General features: G+C 41.9%; 1 protein-coding gene across 2 annotated transcripts in view; it reads left to right on the forward strand.

Annotated features, from left to right (window-relative positions):
- The first annotated feature begins 641 nt into the window (after window positions 1-641).
- pde3a (phosphodiesterase 3A, cGMP-inhibited) overlaps window positions 642-20089 on the forward strand; it is a 394862-nt gene continuing 375414 nt past the window's right edge. For both annotated transcript variants that reach the window (XM_034176288.1, XM_034176289.1), the window contains exon 1: window positions 642-1651. In XM_034176288.1, coding sequence (XP_034032179.1) covers window positions 905-1651 — 747 coding nt within the window. In that variant the 5' untranslated portion in view covers window positions 642-904. The remainder of the gene's footprint in view (window positions 1652-20089) is intronic.

The raw sequence follows: 20089 nt of genomic DNA on the forward strand, positions 1-20089 counted from the left end.
TGTTTCATGTTGTCATTATGGGATGTTGTGAGTAGAATTTTGAGGGGAAAAAATAATTTATTTCATTTTGGCATAAGGCTGTAACATAAAATGTGGAAAAAGTGAAGCGCTGCAAATCGTTATAATTAATTATAAACTTATATATATATATGATTTTTCTCACAAAACGGAAAAGGAAGTAAAAATAAATTATGGTAAAGACAAGCCTGCTATGGAAGAATTTGGGAACTTGCTGCTAGAAACTGTTGACTCGGAGCTTTGCAGGGTGTGAAATGAATTGAATGCAAGAGTAAACACGGGATTTGTCCCACAAAACATCAAGCAAATATCTGACCAAAACTTGAAGGTTTGTGGGGGTGGGGATTCTGAGCAGGAGCGTTTATCCTGGAACGTGCAGAGGGAGCGGCCAAACAATGAACAAAGAGAGCGCGTTATGCGTCTGGATAGTTTTTTTTCTCTTTTTCTTTTTTCCCTGCACCGTGCAGCGGAGCTGCAAAGCAAATAGAATGACAGCAGAAGGCAAAAAAAAAAGAGAGGGCTGAGTAACATCTGAGGTGTGCTGCTTTCGCGTTGTGCAGCAGCAGCAGCTGGACAAACACAGAGAAAGCGCGCAGTGGCACTATTTGTCCGTGCGTAAAGACGCATTTGTACATGTCTGCTGTTTCTTCACTGACAATAAATGATGTTCGTCGTGTCCCATCACCGCGCTGCTGCGCCCATTATCTACTTCCTCATACTTCATACGTGCCATGAGTGATGGCCGTGTCTGCACAATCTGTCAGCACCGGCGCGCGGAGCAGCGCTTGTGAAAAAAAACTTCAGCGCACCGAACCTTAATGGTTATGTGAAAACACGTGTCATCCCACTGTGCCGTGACCACGACTGCGAGTCATGGGTGAGGCTAATGCTCCAAAATTTATGGTTTTCCCACAGGCTCGCGTGCGCAGTGTGCGTGGGGTCACTTTCGGCGTTTCTCGCCCTGTTGGTTAAATGCGCAGACCGGAAAAGTGAAGCCAACGGACTTTGGCGGTCTCCACTTCACTCGGTTTCTGGCTGCGCGGCGGAGCTGCTGCAAACTTGCTGGAGTGTTCTTTCGCCGCTCTTCACCCTCCTATGTGCCTTCTTTTGGGTCGGCGTGTATTTAATCCGCTGCGGGGTTCTAATCCGGACCGCTCTCTGCCTCCTGACGCTGTGCCACCTGGATGAAGTGGCGGCGTGGTCTCTCCTGGACGGGACGGATGATCAGCTGTTTTCGTGCGCCGCAGCGGCCGCGGTCGTGCTCTTTTGCGGGGCCGCCGGCGCACTCATGGTAGCGCGACAGAAGCAGGGCATATCCGCGGTGCTTTTCATCAGCATAATACGGACCATCTCACTCTTCTCGCTGCACAAAGTACGCGGCACTTGGAGACCCTACGTTGCGTACCTGGTTGGAGTACTGGGTATCCTGCTGGCGAGGTATGCTGACAAGCTCCTTCCCGACAAAAAGAGACACAAGGAGGGCTGCACCCCCGTGACTGGAGCCAAGGAAGAGATCCCTGTATTTAAAAGGCGCAGGAGGTCCAGTTCTGTGATAAGCTCAGACATGGCACACAGTCAGCCCAGCAGTAAGTCACATCGCCGGACCTCTCTGCCATGCATCCAGAGGGACCAGGTAAGAAGTTTCTGTCCTGATCAAGTTAAAAAAAAATCTGCTTTTTAAATTCCTTAAGTGAGGAAATGAAAGGAGGCAGCAGTTAATGGCCTTTTAGAATTGTTCCTTTCATATATATTTTTTTGTTTTATTTCTGAAAAGTATTTTCATCTAATAATAATAATAATAATAATAATAATAAGTGGTTTCATTTTGTTCATATTGTTTTGCTTAGATTCTTATTTTGTCACAATGTGGAGTATTAAACAACGACATATCTATCCAGAATGGTTTATTTTAATTCCACATAGCAGAAAAAATAATACAACACTATGCATAGATTTTTTCCCCCATAATAGTTATATTTCCATCTAAAAACATGCATTATATTTAGTCAGAAATGGGTCTTAAACTAGATTGCACAATTTTTTTTTTTCTCCCATGTGGTTCTATATATGGCTCTTATTTACTACATTGCTGTTTGGTGAATTTCTATAAACAGTGCTTTCAGTTGATGGGGGGGAAAAGAGGCTGAATGTTAAGTTTCTTTTTATTTAACCCCTAATTATTAATGTCACACATTTTCCAGGGATCTCTGAGCCAGAAACCTGCTGATGACTATCCTGGTTTTTAATTCCACTTGCTCTTTATCACTAATTGGAGCAAACTGCTCTCAACATCAGGAATATGTTCGCTCTATTTTTTTTCCTAAATACAGCTGCTTTTGCAGATTCACATGTGAGGAGGTGGTGTGGAAATGATATCAGGCCTCCCTTATGAAAAATCAATGAGTGAGCCTGTGAATGGGAAGCAGATTTTTGCAGTGATCAAAGCTCTCCTTGTGACCTGTGAGTGCGGTTAGGTTGGGAGATGAGAGGCTGCACTTGAAAGATGCCTTCACCTCTCAGGGCTTGTTAGTGTTTGTTTGTGGTCAGACACACAAATTAGATGTGAAAAGCCTCTTAGATGTTTTACAACTTCTGATTCTGATTCAGGTTTCACATCTCAGCTGAAACACACTGGAGTGTCAGTCAGTAACATTTTGATGTACAGTAGCTGGTGTGGAAGGCTGATGTTTCTTAGTATGTAAGAGACAGGCTGGAAAACAGCTGGCCACTCCATATATGAAATATTTACAAGATGGCACAAACACGGGCAAATGCACAAACGGTCAGATATTTTACATTAGGAATCAATGTTGCAAATGTTGGAACTCATATTTAAACATGTATTTACATTTATTTATTTTTTGCAATTTCTGATTTTATATTTGAAAATAAATGCCAAAATATATGCAATTATGTGTTTTACTTCATTTGCATTAAGTAACACAACTAATATGCAATGTACAACCCCCCCCCTCCCCCCTCCCCCCCCAAAAAAAAAGAAACAAGAAAAAACAAAACAAGAACTGGTAAATGTTTCCTTCCTCTGGCTTAGGTTTAGGATCAGTTTAGTCTTAGGGGTCACATTGTGCCGGGGGGGAGGGGGGGGGGGGGTGGAAAGAAGCCACACATAGTTAAATATGGCTGGAGTTTCATGTGAAAAAAAAAATCCTCAAAAGTCAATCAGTTTAAGTCTGAGCATATTAAAAGTCCCCTGCTGTAATCAACATTTTAGTCTGAAACTACTGGTTTTATTCTTCTGTGACATATGTTCAAATCTGAATTCCTGAAGGAAAAAAAAGAGAAAATCTCAAAGGATGGTAATCCTAGCATCAGTAAGAGGTTTTTTTTTTTAACATACAAACTTCAGTATCTTTTTTAAGACAACTTTTAACCACTTTCAACCTCTGTACTAAAAAGGTAATGTGTTACCCATTAAAAAAATTGAATGGAAAATAACAATGATTACACAACCAAATTACTAACTAATACAGATCTTCCAAGCACCTGCCTACCCTGCCTTGTTCACTGTCACGGTCATTGTTTTGGTCAAATTCCTCTTCTGAATTTTCTCCCTCTGACCGTTCTGGTTTGAACCTGTAAGGCTGTACACCACCTGGGTTCTCTACTGGCAAAATCTTCTCACTTTGGTCCATTTCACTGTCATCGTTCAGAGAAATATCAGACAAAATGTTTTCCAAATCGCTCTTTGAATTCTCCGCCATTGTGAACAAAAGTAATTGATAATGGTCTGTCCCTGCCTTGATGTCTCACAGCAGTGCACGTTCTGACTGACTCAATATTTCAGGTGCAATGTGTGACCAAACAAGGAATGAAATAAACTGACACAGAGGATTCTGGCTTTATGTAGAACAGCCTTCAAGGAAAATATAGATTTCCAGACTTGTGCGTGTGGCTATTTTCAGTGCATTTGTTTTGTGTGTTTTGTGACTTTGCAGGCAGACACATTATCAAAATACATTGTTACATGTGATTTTGGTTCATTTTTTTATGTTCTCTGCATTTGTAAGCATTTTGTCAATTTGTAGAATGGTTGTCCATTCGGCTGCTCCCGTTTTTGTGTTCGGGGTTGGCACAGCGGATACAACCATTGTCAATTTGTAGAATATGTATTTTTTCCCATGAAACTACCTGTTTTAGAATTGGTGCAGAGTTTTTGTTTTTTAATTTCTAAATGCTTTCTGCATTTTTTTTGGTGGTGTCTTAATTCAGAAATTCTGGCATCTCTCAGCCACCATAGTAAGAGTTCTTTCGGGTTCTCCCTTTTTGCCTTGATCCAATATGGACAGGCTGATTTGGCACAAGTTTTACACCAGATGCCCTTCCTGACCCAGCCCCATATTATGTGGAGAATGCAGAGGTGGACTTGAAATTGGAACCTTCTATTTTGAAAACAAGTGCATTGACCAGATGGCCCCCCCACGCTGGCCACCGTAGTAAAGGTTTACAGTGCATCTGGAAAGTATTCACAAAGCTTCACTTTTTCCACATTTTAGCCTTATTCCAAAATGGAATAATTCATTTTTGTCTCTCGAAATTCTACTCACAACACCCCATAATGACAACATGAAAAAAGGTTTTTTGAAATTCTTGCAAATTTATTAAAAATTAAAAAAAACAAAAACGAAGAAATCACCTGTCCATTAGTAGTCACACCTTTTGCTCAATACTTTGTTGATGCACCTTTGGCAGCAATTACAGCCTCAAATCTTCTTTAACCCTCTGGGGTCCGAGGTCATTTTTTGGACAGTTCACTCGCCTGGCATACATGTTTTATTATTGCTGTTAACAGCTCACCGTGTATCCCACAATCAAGTGCTGTGTCTCTTTTTTCAGGACAACTTGTACTTTCAGAATATACGAGGTCTGTGATGAAAAAAGCGGTCCTTTTTATTTTTTCAAAAAATAAATGGATTTGATTCATATGTCAGACATGCTTGAACCCTCGTGCGCATGCGTGAGTTTTTTCACGCGTGTCGGCGACGTCATTCGCCTGTGGGCAGGCCTTGAGTGAGGAGTGCTCCACCCCGCCCGTCAGAATCTCTTTGTCTGAATAGCCGCTGCGGACGGTGCGCGTTGCTTTATCAACATTTTTTCTGGACCTGTGAGGGATATCCGAGTGGACACTATTCGAGAAATTAAGATGGTTTTCGGTGAAAAGTTTAACGGCTGATGAGAGATTATGGGGTGTTTCTGTCGCTGTAAGGACTTCCCACGGAGCGGGACGTCGCGCAGTGCTTCCAGGCACCGTCGTCGGCTTGTTTCGACCTGAAAACATTCTAATTTAAGGCTTAATTCACCCAGGACGTCGTGAGAGAACAGAGAAGATTCAGAAGAGGCCGGCATGAGGACTTTATGCGGACATTCCACTGTTTAAGGACATTTTGTAATGAAAGACGTACGCGCAAATTCGCCGAGTCGTTTCCGTGATGACTCGGCGAATCTGTGTGCGCCGCGACAGGAAAAACACCTCCGTGTTGAAAACCATTTGTAAAATTCAGCCGGCTTTTGATAGCTTTCAACAAGTGAGTAACTGAGAAATTGTTCAACAGCTTGGGCATGTTCCAACTTGCCCGTTAAGGTTTCCAACGGAGGTGTTTTTCCTGTCGCGACCCCCCGCGGTCAGGTCCGGCCCGACATGCGACTCTGCCCGCACGTTCTTTCATTACAAAATGTCTGTTAACAATGGAATGTCCGAATAAACTCCTCATGCCGACTTCTTCTGAAAGTTCTCTGTTCTCTGACGACTTACTGGGTCAACAGAGCCTGAAATGTTGAAGTTTTCAACTTGAAACGGCGAGACGCTGCCGCCTCGAAGCGCAGATCGCCGTCAGGCGCCATCCTTAAAGCGACACTACAGACCAAAATCTCTCATCAGCCCTTAGAATCTTTACCGAAAACCAGCTGAATTTATCGAATGGTGTCCACTCAGTTGTGCCTTACAGTTTTTGAAAAAATTTTTATCAAACAAAGCAGCAGTCTCTGAGCCATTCCTAAACAATGAAAAAACGACGAGAGGGTGGGCGACTCCTCACTCAAAGACTGCCCACAGGTGAATGACATAACCGACAGGTGTGAAAAAACTCTTGCATGCCCATGAGGGTTCAAGCATGTCTGATGTAATCACACGTGATTCAAATCCATATGGTTTTTGAAAAAAATAATAAAGTCCGTTACTTTTATCACAGACCTCGTATATGCTATAGTGGTGTTTTCATAAGTGTAATAAAGGTTTACAATCAGAAATAAGAAAGGAAAAAATAAAGCAGAAAATAATTTTCACACACATTTATTCAAAACACACAGCAAATTATAATAAACAGCTATTTTGACCTTTTAGAAAGGTAGTTTTGGGTCTTGTACAAAGATAATTTATTTATTTTATTTATTTATTTATTTATTTATTTATTTATTTATTTATTTATTTATTTATTTATATAGCGCCAAATCACAACAAACAGTTGCCCCAAGGCACTTTATATTGTAAGGCAAGGCCATACAATAATTACGTAAAAACCCCAACGGTCAAAACGACCGCCTGTGAGCAAGCACTTGGCGACAGTGGGAAGGAAAAACTCCCTTTTAACAGAAAGAAACCTCCAGCAGAACCAGGCTCAGGGAGGGGCAGTCTTCTGCTGGGACTGGTGGGGCTGAGGGAGAGAACCAGGAAAAAGACATGCTGTGGAGGGGAGCAGAGATCAATCACTAATGATTAAATGCAGAGTGGTGCATACAGAGCAAAAAGAGAAAGAAACACTCAGTACATCATGGGAACCCCCCAGCAGTGTAAGTCTATAGCAGCATAACTAAGGGATGGTTCAGGGTCACCTGATCCAGCCCTAACTATAAGCTTTAGCAAAAAGGAAAGTTTTAAGCCTAATCTTAAAAGTAGAGAGGGTGTCTGTCTCCCTGATCTGAATTGGGAGCTGGTTCCACAGGAGAGGAGCCTGAAAGCTGAAGGCTCTGCCTCCCATTCTACTCTTACAACCCTAGGAACTACAAGTAAGCCTGCAGTCTGAGAGCGAAGCGCTCTATTGGGGTGATATGGTACTATGAGGTCCCTAAGATAAGATGGGACCTGATTATTCAAAACCTTATAAGTAAGAAGAAGAATTTTAAATTCTATTCTAGAATTAACAGGAAGCCAATGAAGAGAGGCCAATATGGGTGAGATATACTCTCTCCTTCTAGTCCCCGTTAGTACTCTAGCTGCAGCATTTTGAATTAACTGAAGGCTTTTCAGGGAACTTTTAGGACAACCTGATAATAATGAATTACAATAGTCCAGCCTAGAGGAAATAAATGCATGAATTAGTTTTTCAGTATCACTCTGAGACAAGACCTTTCTAATTTTAGAGATATTGCGTAAATGCAAAAAAGCAGTCCTACATATTTGTTTAATATGCGCTTTGAATGACATTTCCTGATCAAAAATGACTCCAAGATTTCTCACAGTATTACTAGAGGTCAGGGTAATGCCATCCAGAGTAAGGATCTGGTTAGACACCATGTTTCTAAGATTTGTGGGGCCAAGTACAATAACTTCAGTTTTATCTGAGTTTAAAAGCAGGAAATTAGAGGTCATCCATGTCTTTATGTCTGTAAGACAATCCTGCAGTTTAGCTAATTGGTGTGTGTCCTCTGGCTTCATGGATAGATAAAGCTGGGTATCATCTGCGTAACAATGAAAATGTAAGCAATGCCGTCTAATAATACTGCCTAAGGGAAGCATGTATAAAGTGAATAAAATTAGTCCTAACACAGAACCTTGTGGAACTCCATAATTAACCTTAGTCTGTGAAGAAAATTCCCCATTTACATGAACAAATTGTAATCTATTAGATAAATATGATTCAATCCACCGCAGCGCAGTGCCTTTAATACCTATGGCATGCTCTAATCTCTGTAATAAAATTTTATGGTCAACAGTATCAAAAGCAGCACTGAGGTCTAACAGAACAAGCACAGAGATGAGTCCACTGTCTGAGGCCATAAGAAGATCATTTGTAACCTTCACTAATGCTGTTTCTGTACTATGATGAATTCTAAAACCTGACTGAAACTCTTCAAATAGACCATTCCTCTGCAGATGATCAGTTAGCTGTTTTACAACTACCCTTTCAAGAATTTTTGAGAGAAAAGGAAGGTTGGAGATTGGCCTATAATTAGCTAAGATAGCTGGGTCACGTGATGGCTTTTTAAGGGATGTCCTAGCTTTACGGAGGGCTTTTTTATAGAGCAACAGACTCTTTTTCCAGGCTAAGTCAAGATCTAAATTAGTGAGACGCCATTTCCTCTCCAACTTACGGGTTATCTGCTTTAAGCTGCGAGTTTGTGAGTTATACCACGGAGTCAGGCACTTCTGATTTAAAGCTCTCTTTTTCAGAGTAGCTACAGCATCCAAAGTTGTCTTCAATGAGGATGTAAAACTATTGATGAGATACTCTATCTCACTTACAGAGTTTAGGTAGCTACTCTGCACTGTGTTGGTATATGGCATTAGAGAACATAAAGAAGGAATCATATCCTTAAACCTAGTTACAGCGCTTTCTGAAAGACTTCTAGTGTAATGAAACTTATTCCCCACTGCTGGGTAGTCCATCAGAGTAAATGTAAATGTTATTAAGAAATGATCAGACAGAAGGGAGTTTTCAGGGAATACTGAATATTTACAAAATAAATGTTCTAACAATAAACACAAATGCACATTTTGAACAATATATACAAAATGGTCCATGCGTTTTGTTTATCTTTATGCCACATCTCAAAGCAATTTGTGTCTGCTGTTACACAAAGGCTTACAACACAAACTTTTTAATTCTATGGAGTTGACTCCCTCTTGGATTGCTTGCAGTGACACTCTTTGGTCCACCACGTGAGGTTGTATGAGACCCTCTTATGCTGATCACTTCATTCATATGTGCAACGCTGCGCTTTTACGCATGGAGCCAACAGCCAGAGGGCTGTTCAAACAGCATTCACATCTCCCAAAGAGTAACATATCGCTGCTCCTAACAATCTTTGGGATACCATGTGAGACTGATATTCCAATATCCAGTCTTACGATTGGATATTGGATAACCTTGTGCTGGTGAACCAATTCCAATTGGACACTCACATTGCGCATGTCATCACACAGCTTCTATGAGGAGTACAAACATGGTGAATGGCTGGCTCGAAAGTCCATGGAGTTCACTTTTCAGCAAAAAAAAAAGTAAGTTTCTATCTTATATCATTAAAAAGTTATTTATAATTTAACACAACTTGTACTCAGCTGTCATATATGACGGCGTCAGCCCCAGAGGTTTAATATCAATCAATCAATCAATTTTTTTATATAGCGCCAAATCACAACAAACAGTTGCCCCAAGGTGCTTTATATTGTAAGGCAAGGCCATACAATAATTGGTGGCACAAGCTTGGTGCACCCATCTTTGTGCAGTTTTGCTCATTCCTCTTTGCAGCACCTCTCAAACTCCATCAGACTGGATGGGGAGCATCAATGCATAGCCATTTTCAGATCTCTCCAGAGATGCTCAATCGGATTCGGGTCTGAGCTCTGGCTGGACCACTCAAGATCATTCACAGACTTGTCCTGAAGCCACTCCTTTGATATCTTGGCTATGTGCTTTGGATTATTGTCTTGCTGAAAGATGACCTGTCACCCCAGTCTGAGGTCAAGAGTGCTCTGGAGCAGGTTTTCATCCAGGACGTCTCTGTATGTTGTTGCACTCATCTTTCCCTCAGTCCTGACTAGTCTCCCAGTTTCTGCTGCTGAAAAACATCACCACAACAAGATGCTGCCACCACCATGCTTCACTGTAGGGATGGGGTCTGGTTTGCTCCAAACATGATGCTTGGCATTCACACCAAACAGTTCAATCTTTGTCTTGTCAGACCAGTGAATTTTGTTTCTCATGGTCTGAGAGTCCTTCAGGTGCCTTTTGGCAAACTCCAGGTTGGCTGCCATGTACCTTTTACTAAGGAGTGGCTTCTGTCTGGCCACTTTACCATACAGGCCTGATTGGTGGATTGCTGCAGAGGTGGTTGTCCTTCTGCAGGTTCTTCTCTCTCCACAGGGGAATGCTGGAGCTCCGACAGAGTGACCATAAGGTCCTTGGTCACCTCCCTGAGTAAGACCCTTCTCTCCTGATTGCTCAGTTTAGACGGGCGGCCAGTACTGGAAGAGTCCTGGTGGATCTGAACTTCTTCCATTTACAAACCATTGAGGCCACTGTGCTCATTGGGACCTTCAAGCAGCAGAAATTTTTCTATACCCTTCCACAGATTTGTGCCTGGAGACAGTTCTGTCTTGGAGGTCTACAGACTACTTTGACTTCATGCTTGGTTTGTGCTCTGACATGCACTGTCAACTGTGGGATCTTTTATGTAGATAGGTGCGTGTCTTTCCAAATTATGTCCAGTCAACTGAATTTACCCCAGGTGGACTACAGTTAAGCTGTAGAAACATCTCAAGGATGATCAGTGGAAAAAGGATGCACCTGAGCTCAATTCTGAGCTTCATGGTAACAGCTGTGAATACGTATATACATGTGATTTCTTAGTTGTTTTTTTTTTAATAATTTTGCAAAAAAACAAAACAAAACCTTTTTTTCCACATTGTCATTTTGGGGTATTGTGTGTCAAATTTTGAGGGGAAAAATAATTTCATCCATTTTGGAATAAGGCTGTAACAGACTGTGGAAAAAGTGAAGCACTGTGAATACTTTTTTGGATGCGCTGTAAAAGTTATTCCTTGAAGTTGAGACACAACCTTTTTCACAGACATTATCTCTGTCATGTGTGCACCTTTTCAAGTTAATATAGGTGTTCAAATGCCATAAAAACAAAGGTCAACAGCATTTCATAGGTACTTGTATCCTAAAATAAATTTATTCTTGGGTTTATAAATAACAACCTGTTTATGCTCCTGTTCCTTTAAATAGAAATGAGCTGCTGCTGGACAAGGACAAGGCTCTTTGTTTAAAGTGTAGGTGACACTATATGTAATGTGCTTTTTTTTTTTGAGTATTTAAGACAAAAATTAAACTGTAAGTTTGAAATGTATCCTTTCCTGGTGCGCAGTTCCTGAAGAGATAAATCTTGAACTTTTGAAATTTTGAACTGCGCGCCACTAAAAATCAGCAATTTCCGGGCAAGTCCCGACATTGGAGAAGAAGGAGGAAATGTCATCGGCACCAGAACCATTATCTTAATAGTCCCATCAATTTATGGATTTTTACAGACTACTGACAGCCCCGTTTCCACTGAATGGTTCGGGTTGGAACTGCAAGGTGTTTTCGGTGTCACAATGGTTAATTCTCACTGGCAGAATCATTTTGATTGGCAGGTGGAACAGTTATATTGACGAGTGCGCACGCAGTGTCTGCGGCTTCTCCACTTGACACAGAGGCGAAACTGAGTATTTTCAAATTATTTTATTTTATTTTGTTTTGTGGATCATGGGATAATTTCGTCACATGCAGACTGAGATGCTATGAGCAGATGGGGGACTGTGAGTCTTTCAACTTGCGGCGCAAATCGACCTGTGATGGAACAAGAGGAGGATGTCAGAGATTTGATCCATCAACGGATTACAGCTGGCGCTGTAACCTGGCACCAAACTTGTGACAAATGGACTTTTCTTCAGCTAGGACATAAGGAATTAAATTATTTTCAGACATCATTTTGTAAAGGTGGATAAGATTTCATCAGCACGGTGGCAGCACGGTGGATTAGTGGTTAACACTGTTGCCTCACAGCAAGGCCATGGGATTGATTCTCACCTGTGGCCTTTCTGTGTGGAGTTTGCATGTTCTCCCCATGTTTGCGTAGGTTTCCTCCGGGTGCTCTGGTTTCCTCCCACATTTAAAGACATGCAGGTTAGGTGAATTGGAATCGTCATAATTGTCCAGGTCTCCCTTGCAAAAGAGATCTCAATATTAGTGGGACTAACCTGATTAAATAAAGGTAAAAAAAAAAAAAAAAAAACAACAAAAAAAATCTGACTGAAGATGATCTCACTGAAACGGACAGGTAAGACTATATTATTTACTCCTTGTGTGAATGGTTTTAATATTTAATAATAATGTTACACTGCTAATGTACAGTACACTAACTGTATTCAAGAAGGAAACAATATTTATTTTATAAAAGGTGATATTTTCAGTCCCTTGTCATTTTTCAGATTTGAAAAGATTTTTCTGTTTCTAAGAAAAAAAAAAAAAATCCACACCTCCTCATCATTTTTTCTGATGTCACAGAAAGTAAAACAAGCTATTTTTTTAATCAGCTGATTGTGACCAAAGAGCTGGCAAAAAACAAAACAGTTTAGCACCTCCACCCGCATGCAGAAACATCTTCAGACTGGACCTAAAAAAAAGTTCCACTCTAGAAAAAAAAAAATCATCTAAAAACAGCTCGACTGTCACTGTTTGCGCAATTAATTTGGGCTTGAATCAGCAGGTCCCATTCTGGTGATGACATAACAATATGGTCGCGGCTGAGGGCTGGAATAGAGCGCAGGCTTCAGACAGCTGTTGTTTATCCTTCGCCTGCGCACTTATCAACTTTTATTGTTCAGGATTTTTTCAAATATCAATATTTCGTCATTTTTTGTGATTATTTGTGCACATTTTTTGGTGTCACCTACTTTTTAAAGTCCATTCATTTCTCCATGTCCCCTGCAGACTGAGGGTGTGTCACAAGCACCTTACATCACTGCAGTGGGCGTATCTCAGAGGTAATACATCAAATCAGGTGACTGCTGTGACATAAGGCCTGATTTGGCCTTATGTCACAGCAGTCTAAAGCCAGCTTCATAGGGACTAAATGCTGATTACAGGAGCTCTTAAATGCACAGACTTCAGCAATGATTAAAAGACAAGTTCAGTTTTTTTTTTTTTTTTTTTAAATAACGGTAGCATTATTAAAACAATCAACTGTCTGAGAGCTCTACTAACCTTTGACACTTGCTTCATGGAACACCAATCCCACTTCCCACAAATTTAGTGGAAAGGAAATCAATGGGACACCTGCAGCAAAGCTCAAAATGAACTCCAACTGCATTTTTCCAACCATTAAAATTGTATAATGCAGTTTTCTTTGATTATTTGTAACATATATTGCTAGTACTATTATTAAACTCACATGGGGACAGTGCTTAATTTGTAAAGTGGGAGGTCCTGGAGCGCAGAGGATGGGTGGCTCCGGTGCAGAAAAAAAAAGAAGGGCGGGGGGGACTTGCGAACAACGCACACCGAAAATAAACTGGGCATGTATTATAGGCCTAATAACACTAGTCACACCAAATCCGGATAGAATACAAATTCCTGTTTAATGATGTACAGTGGTCCCTCGTTTATCGCGGGAGTTAAATCCGCGAAGTAGCGCTATTTTTTACACTTATTATAGATGCTTTAAGGCTGTAAAACCCCTCACTACACACTTTTCTCAAACAAGCATTAACATTTTCTGACTTTTCTCTCTTGTGTAAACACTCTCTTTTTCTTCTGTGTGAGAAGATTATAAACAGACACGCAGAACACAATGCGCGGCTCTCCCTTCACTCACTGCCTCCGGGGGTATGGATGCAGGACCCGCAAAGAATCCAAGTCCTCTCTCAGTGGCCACGGAGCTCTGCGGCTATGGTCAACATCCGGATCAAAACAGCGAGCGTAGCCTCTGGACCTGTTACCAGATTTGGCGCAATTCCGCACAGCAGACAGGAGGGCGGCGGTGTGATTGGCAGTGAGAGCAATTGCGGTGATTTTTTTAAATATTTTGTTAGTCAAGAGAGGTGGCGGATCACGGATCCAGTATAAATAGCTGGCGGAGCCAACGTCAGAGGTTCCGGAGAGCGCGTCCGAGGTTCCAGAGCGCGCTCCGGCTTGCTCCCCCTCAAATTAAGCCCTGCATGGGGACTATTTAACCGCTTGTACTATAAACTTCTGCAACGTCTGCCTTTGTTGTTTGTTGTTCAATAAAGTTTGAAAACAAATCATTTGGTAGCTGTATGCTAGCTGGTTCAGCTAATAGTTACAAACAAATCCTCCATGCAGAATTTACCACAGAACTAGTACAGTGCATTTGATTTCCATTTGTTGTTTATATTGCATGATTTTTTTTTTATTTTGTTGTTTGCTATGCTGCATATTAAATGTTGTATTAATAAAGTTAAAACATATTCAAGATTGTTTGCGAATAGTGGGATCAGCATAGGATTAATGGAGTCGGTCAGTCAATGGGTCCACAAAGTCTCTGTAAGAAGTTCATTAAAAATGACTGTGTATTAAGCTCAGAAAGTTTGCGTTATGGGCAGTACAGTGGCTTAGTGGTTAGCACTGTTGTCTCACAGCGAGAAGGTCCCAGGTTTGCTTTCTGTGTGGAGTTTGCACGTTCTCCCTGTGTTTGCATGAGTTCCCTCTGAGTGCTCCGGCTTCCTCCCACTTCTAAAGACATGCAGGTTACGTGAATTGTTGACTCTTCATTGACTGTAGGTGAGAGTGTGAATGCAATTGTCTCTATGGTTCGGCTCTGTGACAGACTGGTGGCCTGTCCAGGGTGTACCCTGTGTCTCTCCCAGTGACTGCTGGGAGAGACTCCAGCAAAAATAATTTGCACATTCACAACATGAGATCCATGCCTGAAATCCACCATAAACAAACTGGAACTACTGTATTTTGTAAGACTGGTGCAGGTTTGATATAAATCACTATATTAGAAAACATACTCCTAGCTTGCCACATTCCTACAGACATTGTACTACTAACATGCCAATGATAAAGTGTTTTTCTGTTGCCATTTAGAGCCTGGGGAGGATTTTGTTGCTAATCAAACAACTGTTCTCTTCGCTTTCATTCATTTCTTTCTACAATTTAAAAAGGATTTTATGAAAACCAAAGAATCATCAGAGTTGAGCAGAATACACAGAGGCTTGATTGATAACAGTCTTTTAATATGATTAGGGTTGTACGGGTGGAAGTGGTCGCCTAAAAGTTAGAGTAGTGGGTTTATGACCATAGAGTTGTAGGTTCAATCCCCCCTGACAAGACAGCAAATATGGGTGAGGTCAGTACAGTGCAACATATGTCTCTCCTTTCATTGCAATCACAAAAGTGCTTTAAGCAAGGTTTTTAATACCTGAGTTGCTCCAGGTATCTTTGTGTGGCAGCAGCCTGACATCTGTGTGTGTGAAAGGGTGAATGTGAGATATGATCATAAAGTCCTTTGAGCACCTGCCTCAGCTGAAAAAAGAGAGAACTTAAATAAATTGGTTTAATTAATAGCCCTCAAATGACTTAAACAGGAAATTGAACATTTTTCAACCTAGGCTCTATTTTTAGAAGTTGTGGGCCTCATCTTTTTCACTCTGGACAAAAATTATTTAAATCTGAGCAATACTGATTTAGAACAGAAACATTGTCATGGGCCTGGGGTAGGCTAAAAACACAGGGCCTGAATTACTAAACTTCTATAGAATGAGGACTAAATTGCGTGGGCATTCTAAAAATTGCATGTTGGACTGGTGAACGTTTTGCAAATGATTTACAAAGGATAACTGCAAATGACTGCTTGTGGTAACATGATCTAGGCAAGAGTATGTTATGAGGATTTTGCATTTAATGACTATAAGTGCAATATGAAATTCAATAGCCACTTGCAGGTATGCACAAAATAAGTCAAACACACATATTTTAACTGAAAATATTAGTTAAAATTAGTTAAAGTTAACACTTACGAAATCAACAATAAGTATGCTTTGAAAATAGTTTTGTCTGCTGTTTCTTACAAGGTGTGAGGTGTATGGTACAAGCCTGGATTCAGCACCCTTGCTGTGATTTTACATATTTTTTCTTTTATTAATGTAAGTTACCCTTCTTTAAATAGACTCACTGTCCATTCCTTGCATGGGTGGCGCCAAGGGGGTACTAGACTTCTTCTCTTTGTCTTTCGGCTGTTCCCGTGAGGGGTCGCCAGAGCAGATCAATTGTTTCCATCTCACCCTGTCCTCTGTATCTTCCTCTGTCACACCAACCACCTGCATGTCCTCTCTCAGCACATCCATGAACCTCCTCTTTGGTCTCCCTCTTCTCCTCCTGCTTGGTGGCTAAATCCTCAGCATCCTTCTCCCTATATACCCTGGGTCCCTCCTCTGCACATATCCAAACCATCGCAATCTCGTTTCTCTGACTTTGTCTCCAAACTGTCCCACCTGAGCTGTCCCTCTGATATGTTCATTCCTAATCTTGTCCATTCTCATCACTCCCAAAGAGAATCTCAACATCTTCAGCTATGCCACCTCTAGCGCCACCTCCTGTCTTTTTGTTAGTGCCACCGTCTCTAAACCGTACAACATAGCTGGTCTCACTACTGTCTTGTCAACTTTCCCCTTCACTCTTGCTGATATTCTTTGGTCACAAATGACTCCTGCCACCTTTCTCCACCCACTCCACCCTGCCTGCACTCTCTTTTTCACCTCTTTACCACACTCTCCATTACTTTGAACAGTTGACCCCAAATATTTAAACTCATCTACTTTCACCACTTCTACTCCTTGTAACTGCACTATTCCACTGGGCTCCCTCTCATTCACACACATGTACTCAGTCTTGCTTCTACTGACTTTCATTCCCCTTCTCTCCAAAGCATATCTCCACTTCTCCAGACTAGACTCAACTTGCTCTCTACTCTCACTACAGATCACAATGTCATCTGCAAACATTATAGTCCATGGGGACTCCTGTCTGATCTCATCCGTCAGCCTGTCCATCACCACTGCAAACAAGAAAGGACTCAGAGCTGATCCTTGGTGGAATCCCACCTCCACCTTGAATGAGTCTGTCATTCCGACTGCGCATCTCATCGCTGTCACACTATTCTTGTACATGTCCTGCACTACCCTAACATACTTCTCTGCCACTCCAGACTTCCTCATACAATACCACAACTCTTCTCTTGGCACCCTATCATAAGCTTTTTCTAAGTCCACAAACACACAATGTAACTCTTTCTGTCCTTCTCTGTACCTTTCCAACAGTATTCTCAGAGCAAACATTGCATCAGTAGTGCTCTTTCTCGGCATGAAACCATATTGCTGCTCACAGATCTTCACCTGTTTTCTAAGCCTAGCTTCTACTACTCTTTCCCATAACTTCATGCTGTGGCTGATCAGCTTTATGCCTCTGTAGTTACTGCAGCTCTGCACATCACCCTTGTTCTTGAAAATAGGAACCAGCACACTTTGTCTCCACTCCTCAGGCATGCTCTCACTTTCCAAGATTTTATTAAACAATCTGGTTAGAAACTCTACTGCCATCTCTCCTAGACATTTCCATGCCTCCACTGGAATGTCATCTGGACCGACTGCCTTTCCACTCTTCATCCTCTTCATAGCAGCCCTCACTTCTTCCTTGCTAATCTCTTGTACTTCCTGATTTACTCTCACCACATCATCCAGCCTTTTCTCTCGCTCATTTTCTTTATTCATCAACTCTTCAAAATATTCCCTCCACCTTCTCAGCACACACTCCTCACTTGTCAGCACATTACCATGTGCATCTTTTACCACCCTAATCTGCTGCACATCCTTTCCAGCTCTGTCCCTTTGTCTGGCCAATCGGTACAAGTCCTTTTCTCCTTCCTTACTATTCAACTTCTTGTACAGCTCGCAATATGCCTTTTCCTTTGCTTTTGCCACTTCTCTTTTCGCCTTACGCTGCATCTCCTTATACTCCTGTCTACTTTCTTCATCTCTCCGACTATCCCAAAACTTTTTCGCCAACCTCTTTCTCCTTATGCTTTCCTGGACCTCTTCATTCCACCACCAAGTCTCCTTGTCTTCCTTCCACTGTCCAGATGTCATACCCAGTACTGTCCTAGCTGTCTCCCTCACCACATCTGCAGTACTTTTCCAGTTGTCCAAAATTGCTTCCCCTCCAACCAGTGCTTCTCTCACCTGCTCGCTAAATTTCACACAACAGTCTTCCTCCTTCAGCTTCCACCATCTGATCCTTTGTTGAGCTCTCACTCTCTTCTTCTTCTTTACCTCTAAAGTCATCCTACAAACAACCATCCTGTGCTGTCTAGTGACACTCTCTCCTGCTACCACCTTACAGTCTGTGATTTCTTTTAGCTTGCATCTCCTATAAAGAATGTAGTCCACCTGTGTGCACCTTCCTCCACTCTTATATATTACCCTGTGCTCCTCCCTTTTCTTAAAGTAGGTATTCACCACAGCCATTTCCATTCTTTTTGCAAAATCAACTACCATCTGTCCTTCCCCATTCCTATCCTTGATACCATATCTACCCATTACTTCCTCATCACCTCTGTTCCCTTCACCAACATGCCCATTGAAGTCTGCTCCTATCACTACTCTTTCATGCTTGGGCACACTCTCCACCACCTCATCTAACACACTCCAGAAATCTTCTTTCTCCTTCATCTCACAACCAACCTGTGGGGCATATGCACTGATAATATTCATCATCACCCCTTCAATTTCCAACTTCACACTCATCACCCTGTCAGACACTCACTTAACCTCCAACACACTTTTAACATACGCTTCCTTTAAAATGACCCCAACACCATTTCTCTTCCTGTCCTCACCATGGTACAACAACTTGTACCCACCGCTGATGCTCCTGCTCTTACTTCCCTTCCACTTGGTCTCTTGCACACACAATATGTCTACCTTTCTCCTCTCCATCATATCAGCCAGCTCTCTCCCTTTACCAGTCATACTACCAACATTCAAAGTCCCCACTCTCATTTCCACCCTTCTAGTTTTCTTCTTCTCCCGCTGTCCGTGGCAACATTTTCCTCCTCTTCTTCGTCGTCTTCGCCCAGCAGTAGCCCAATTTCCACCGGCACCCTGTTGGGCAATAGCACCGGTGGCGGACGTTGTTAACCCGGGCCGCGACCGATCCGGTATGGGAATTCGAATCTGAGTCTGCATAGTTCGGTTGGCTTGTTTTACGCTGGATGCCCTTCCTGACGCAACCCTCCTCATTTATCCGGGCTTGGGACCGGCACTCAGAATGTACTGGCTGCACACTCCATGTGGCTGAGTTTAGGGGGTACTAGACTGCCCCCTGGATTTGCCATAGCACCCCCATAGCTCCCCCAAGCAAATAATTCCTCAATTATTTTAATTTACTTCCATCCCATCTTTTTAAGGCCTTGTCTACACTGAAACTGAACTTCTGCTATACAATCTTTTTCTTTGTCATTTTCAAAAAGTGTTCCATTCAATAAATATCTCCGTTCTCACAGATCAGTGAAACTGTGTGAAAATGCTGTAGTACACATGCCAGGCCTGTATGTAGTGCTGCAGCACTTCTACAAAAAATGGAGAAGACGTGGGGCTAATGTAGCAATGAAAGCTAACACTTTAGAAGCCAGCTCACGGATTAAATAAAGCCTTTTAATCTGACCTGTTGCCAGAATTCATCATCACAGATGAAAACTGTTCCCCACATGACACCCTTATTTTGGAACATGACGTCCCTGTCTCCCATGGTGTGAAGTTGGGTGCAAGGGGGACAGAGAAGATTAGTGTTGTATGAATGGAGGAAAAAGGAGGTTGTGTGGGGAGTGAGGAGATCTTTGAGGTATATGGGGGCATTGCCATGGATGCATTGCTGGGTGATGAGAGCAATCTTAAAATGGATTCTGTAGATCATGTGGAGCCAGTGAAGGTTATGGAGCATAGGTGCAATGTGCTCCTGTTTACATACTCTCATCAGAATTCTAGCTGCACTGTTTTGAATGTATTGGAGCCTTTGAAGGTTTTTTCCAGAGATCCCAAAGAGCAGGGAGTTACAGTAGTCAAGCCTAGAGGAGATAAAGGCATGGACAACTTTTTCACCATCAGTGATGATGTCGTACTGTAGTGAGTGTAGTTTCCAGTTGCTGAAATGGTTCATTTTTTGCAGCCCAAATATCCATTAGTAGAACTGGAAAGAAGTGAAGTCTGTGTGGCTTACAGAACTACATGAGGAACAGCAGTAGGCACAAACAAACTAGTGACCCGGTGTAACTCTTGGCA

This window comes from Thalassophryne amazonica, chromosome 8, assembly GCF_902500255.1.
Source record: "Thalassophryne amazonica chromosome 8, fThaAma1.1, whole genome shotgun sequence".
In the NCBI taxonomy this organism is placed as follows: Eukaryota; Metazoa; Chordata; class Actinopteri; order Batrachoidiformes; family Batrachoididae; genus Thalassophryne; species Thalassophryne amazonica.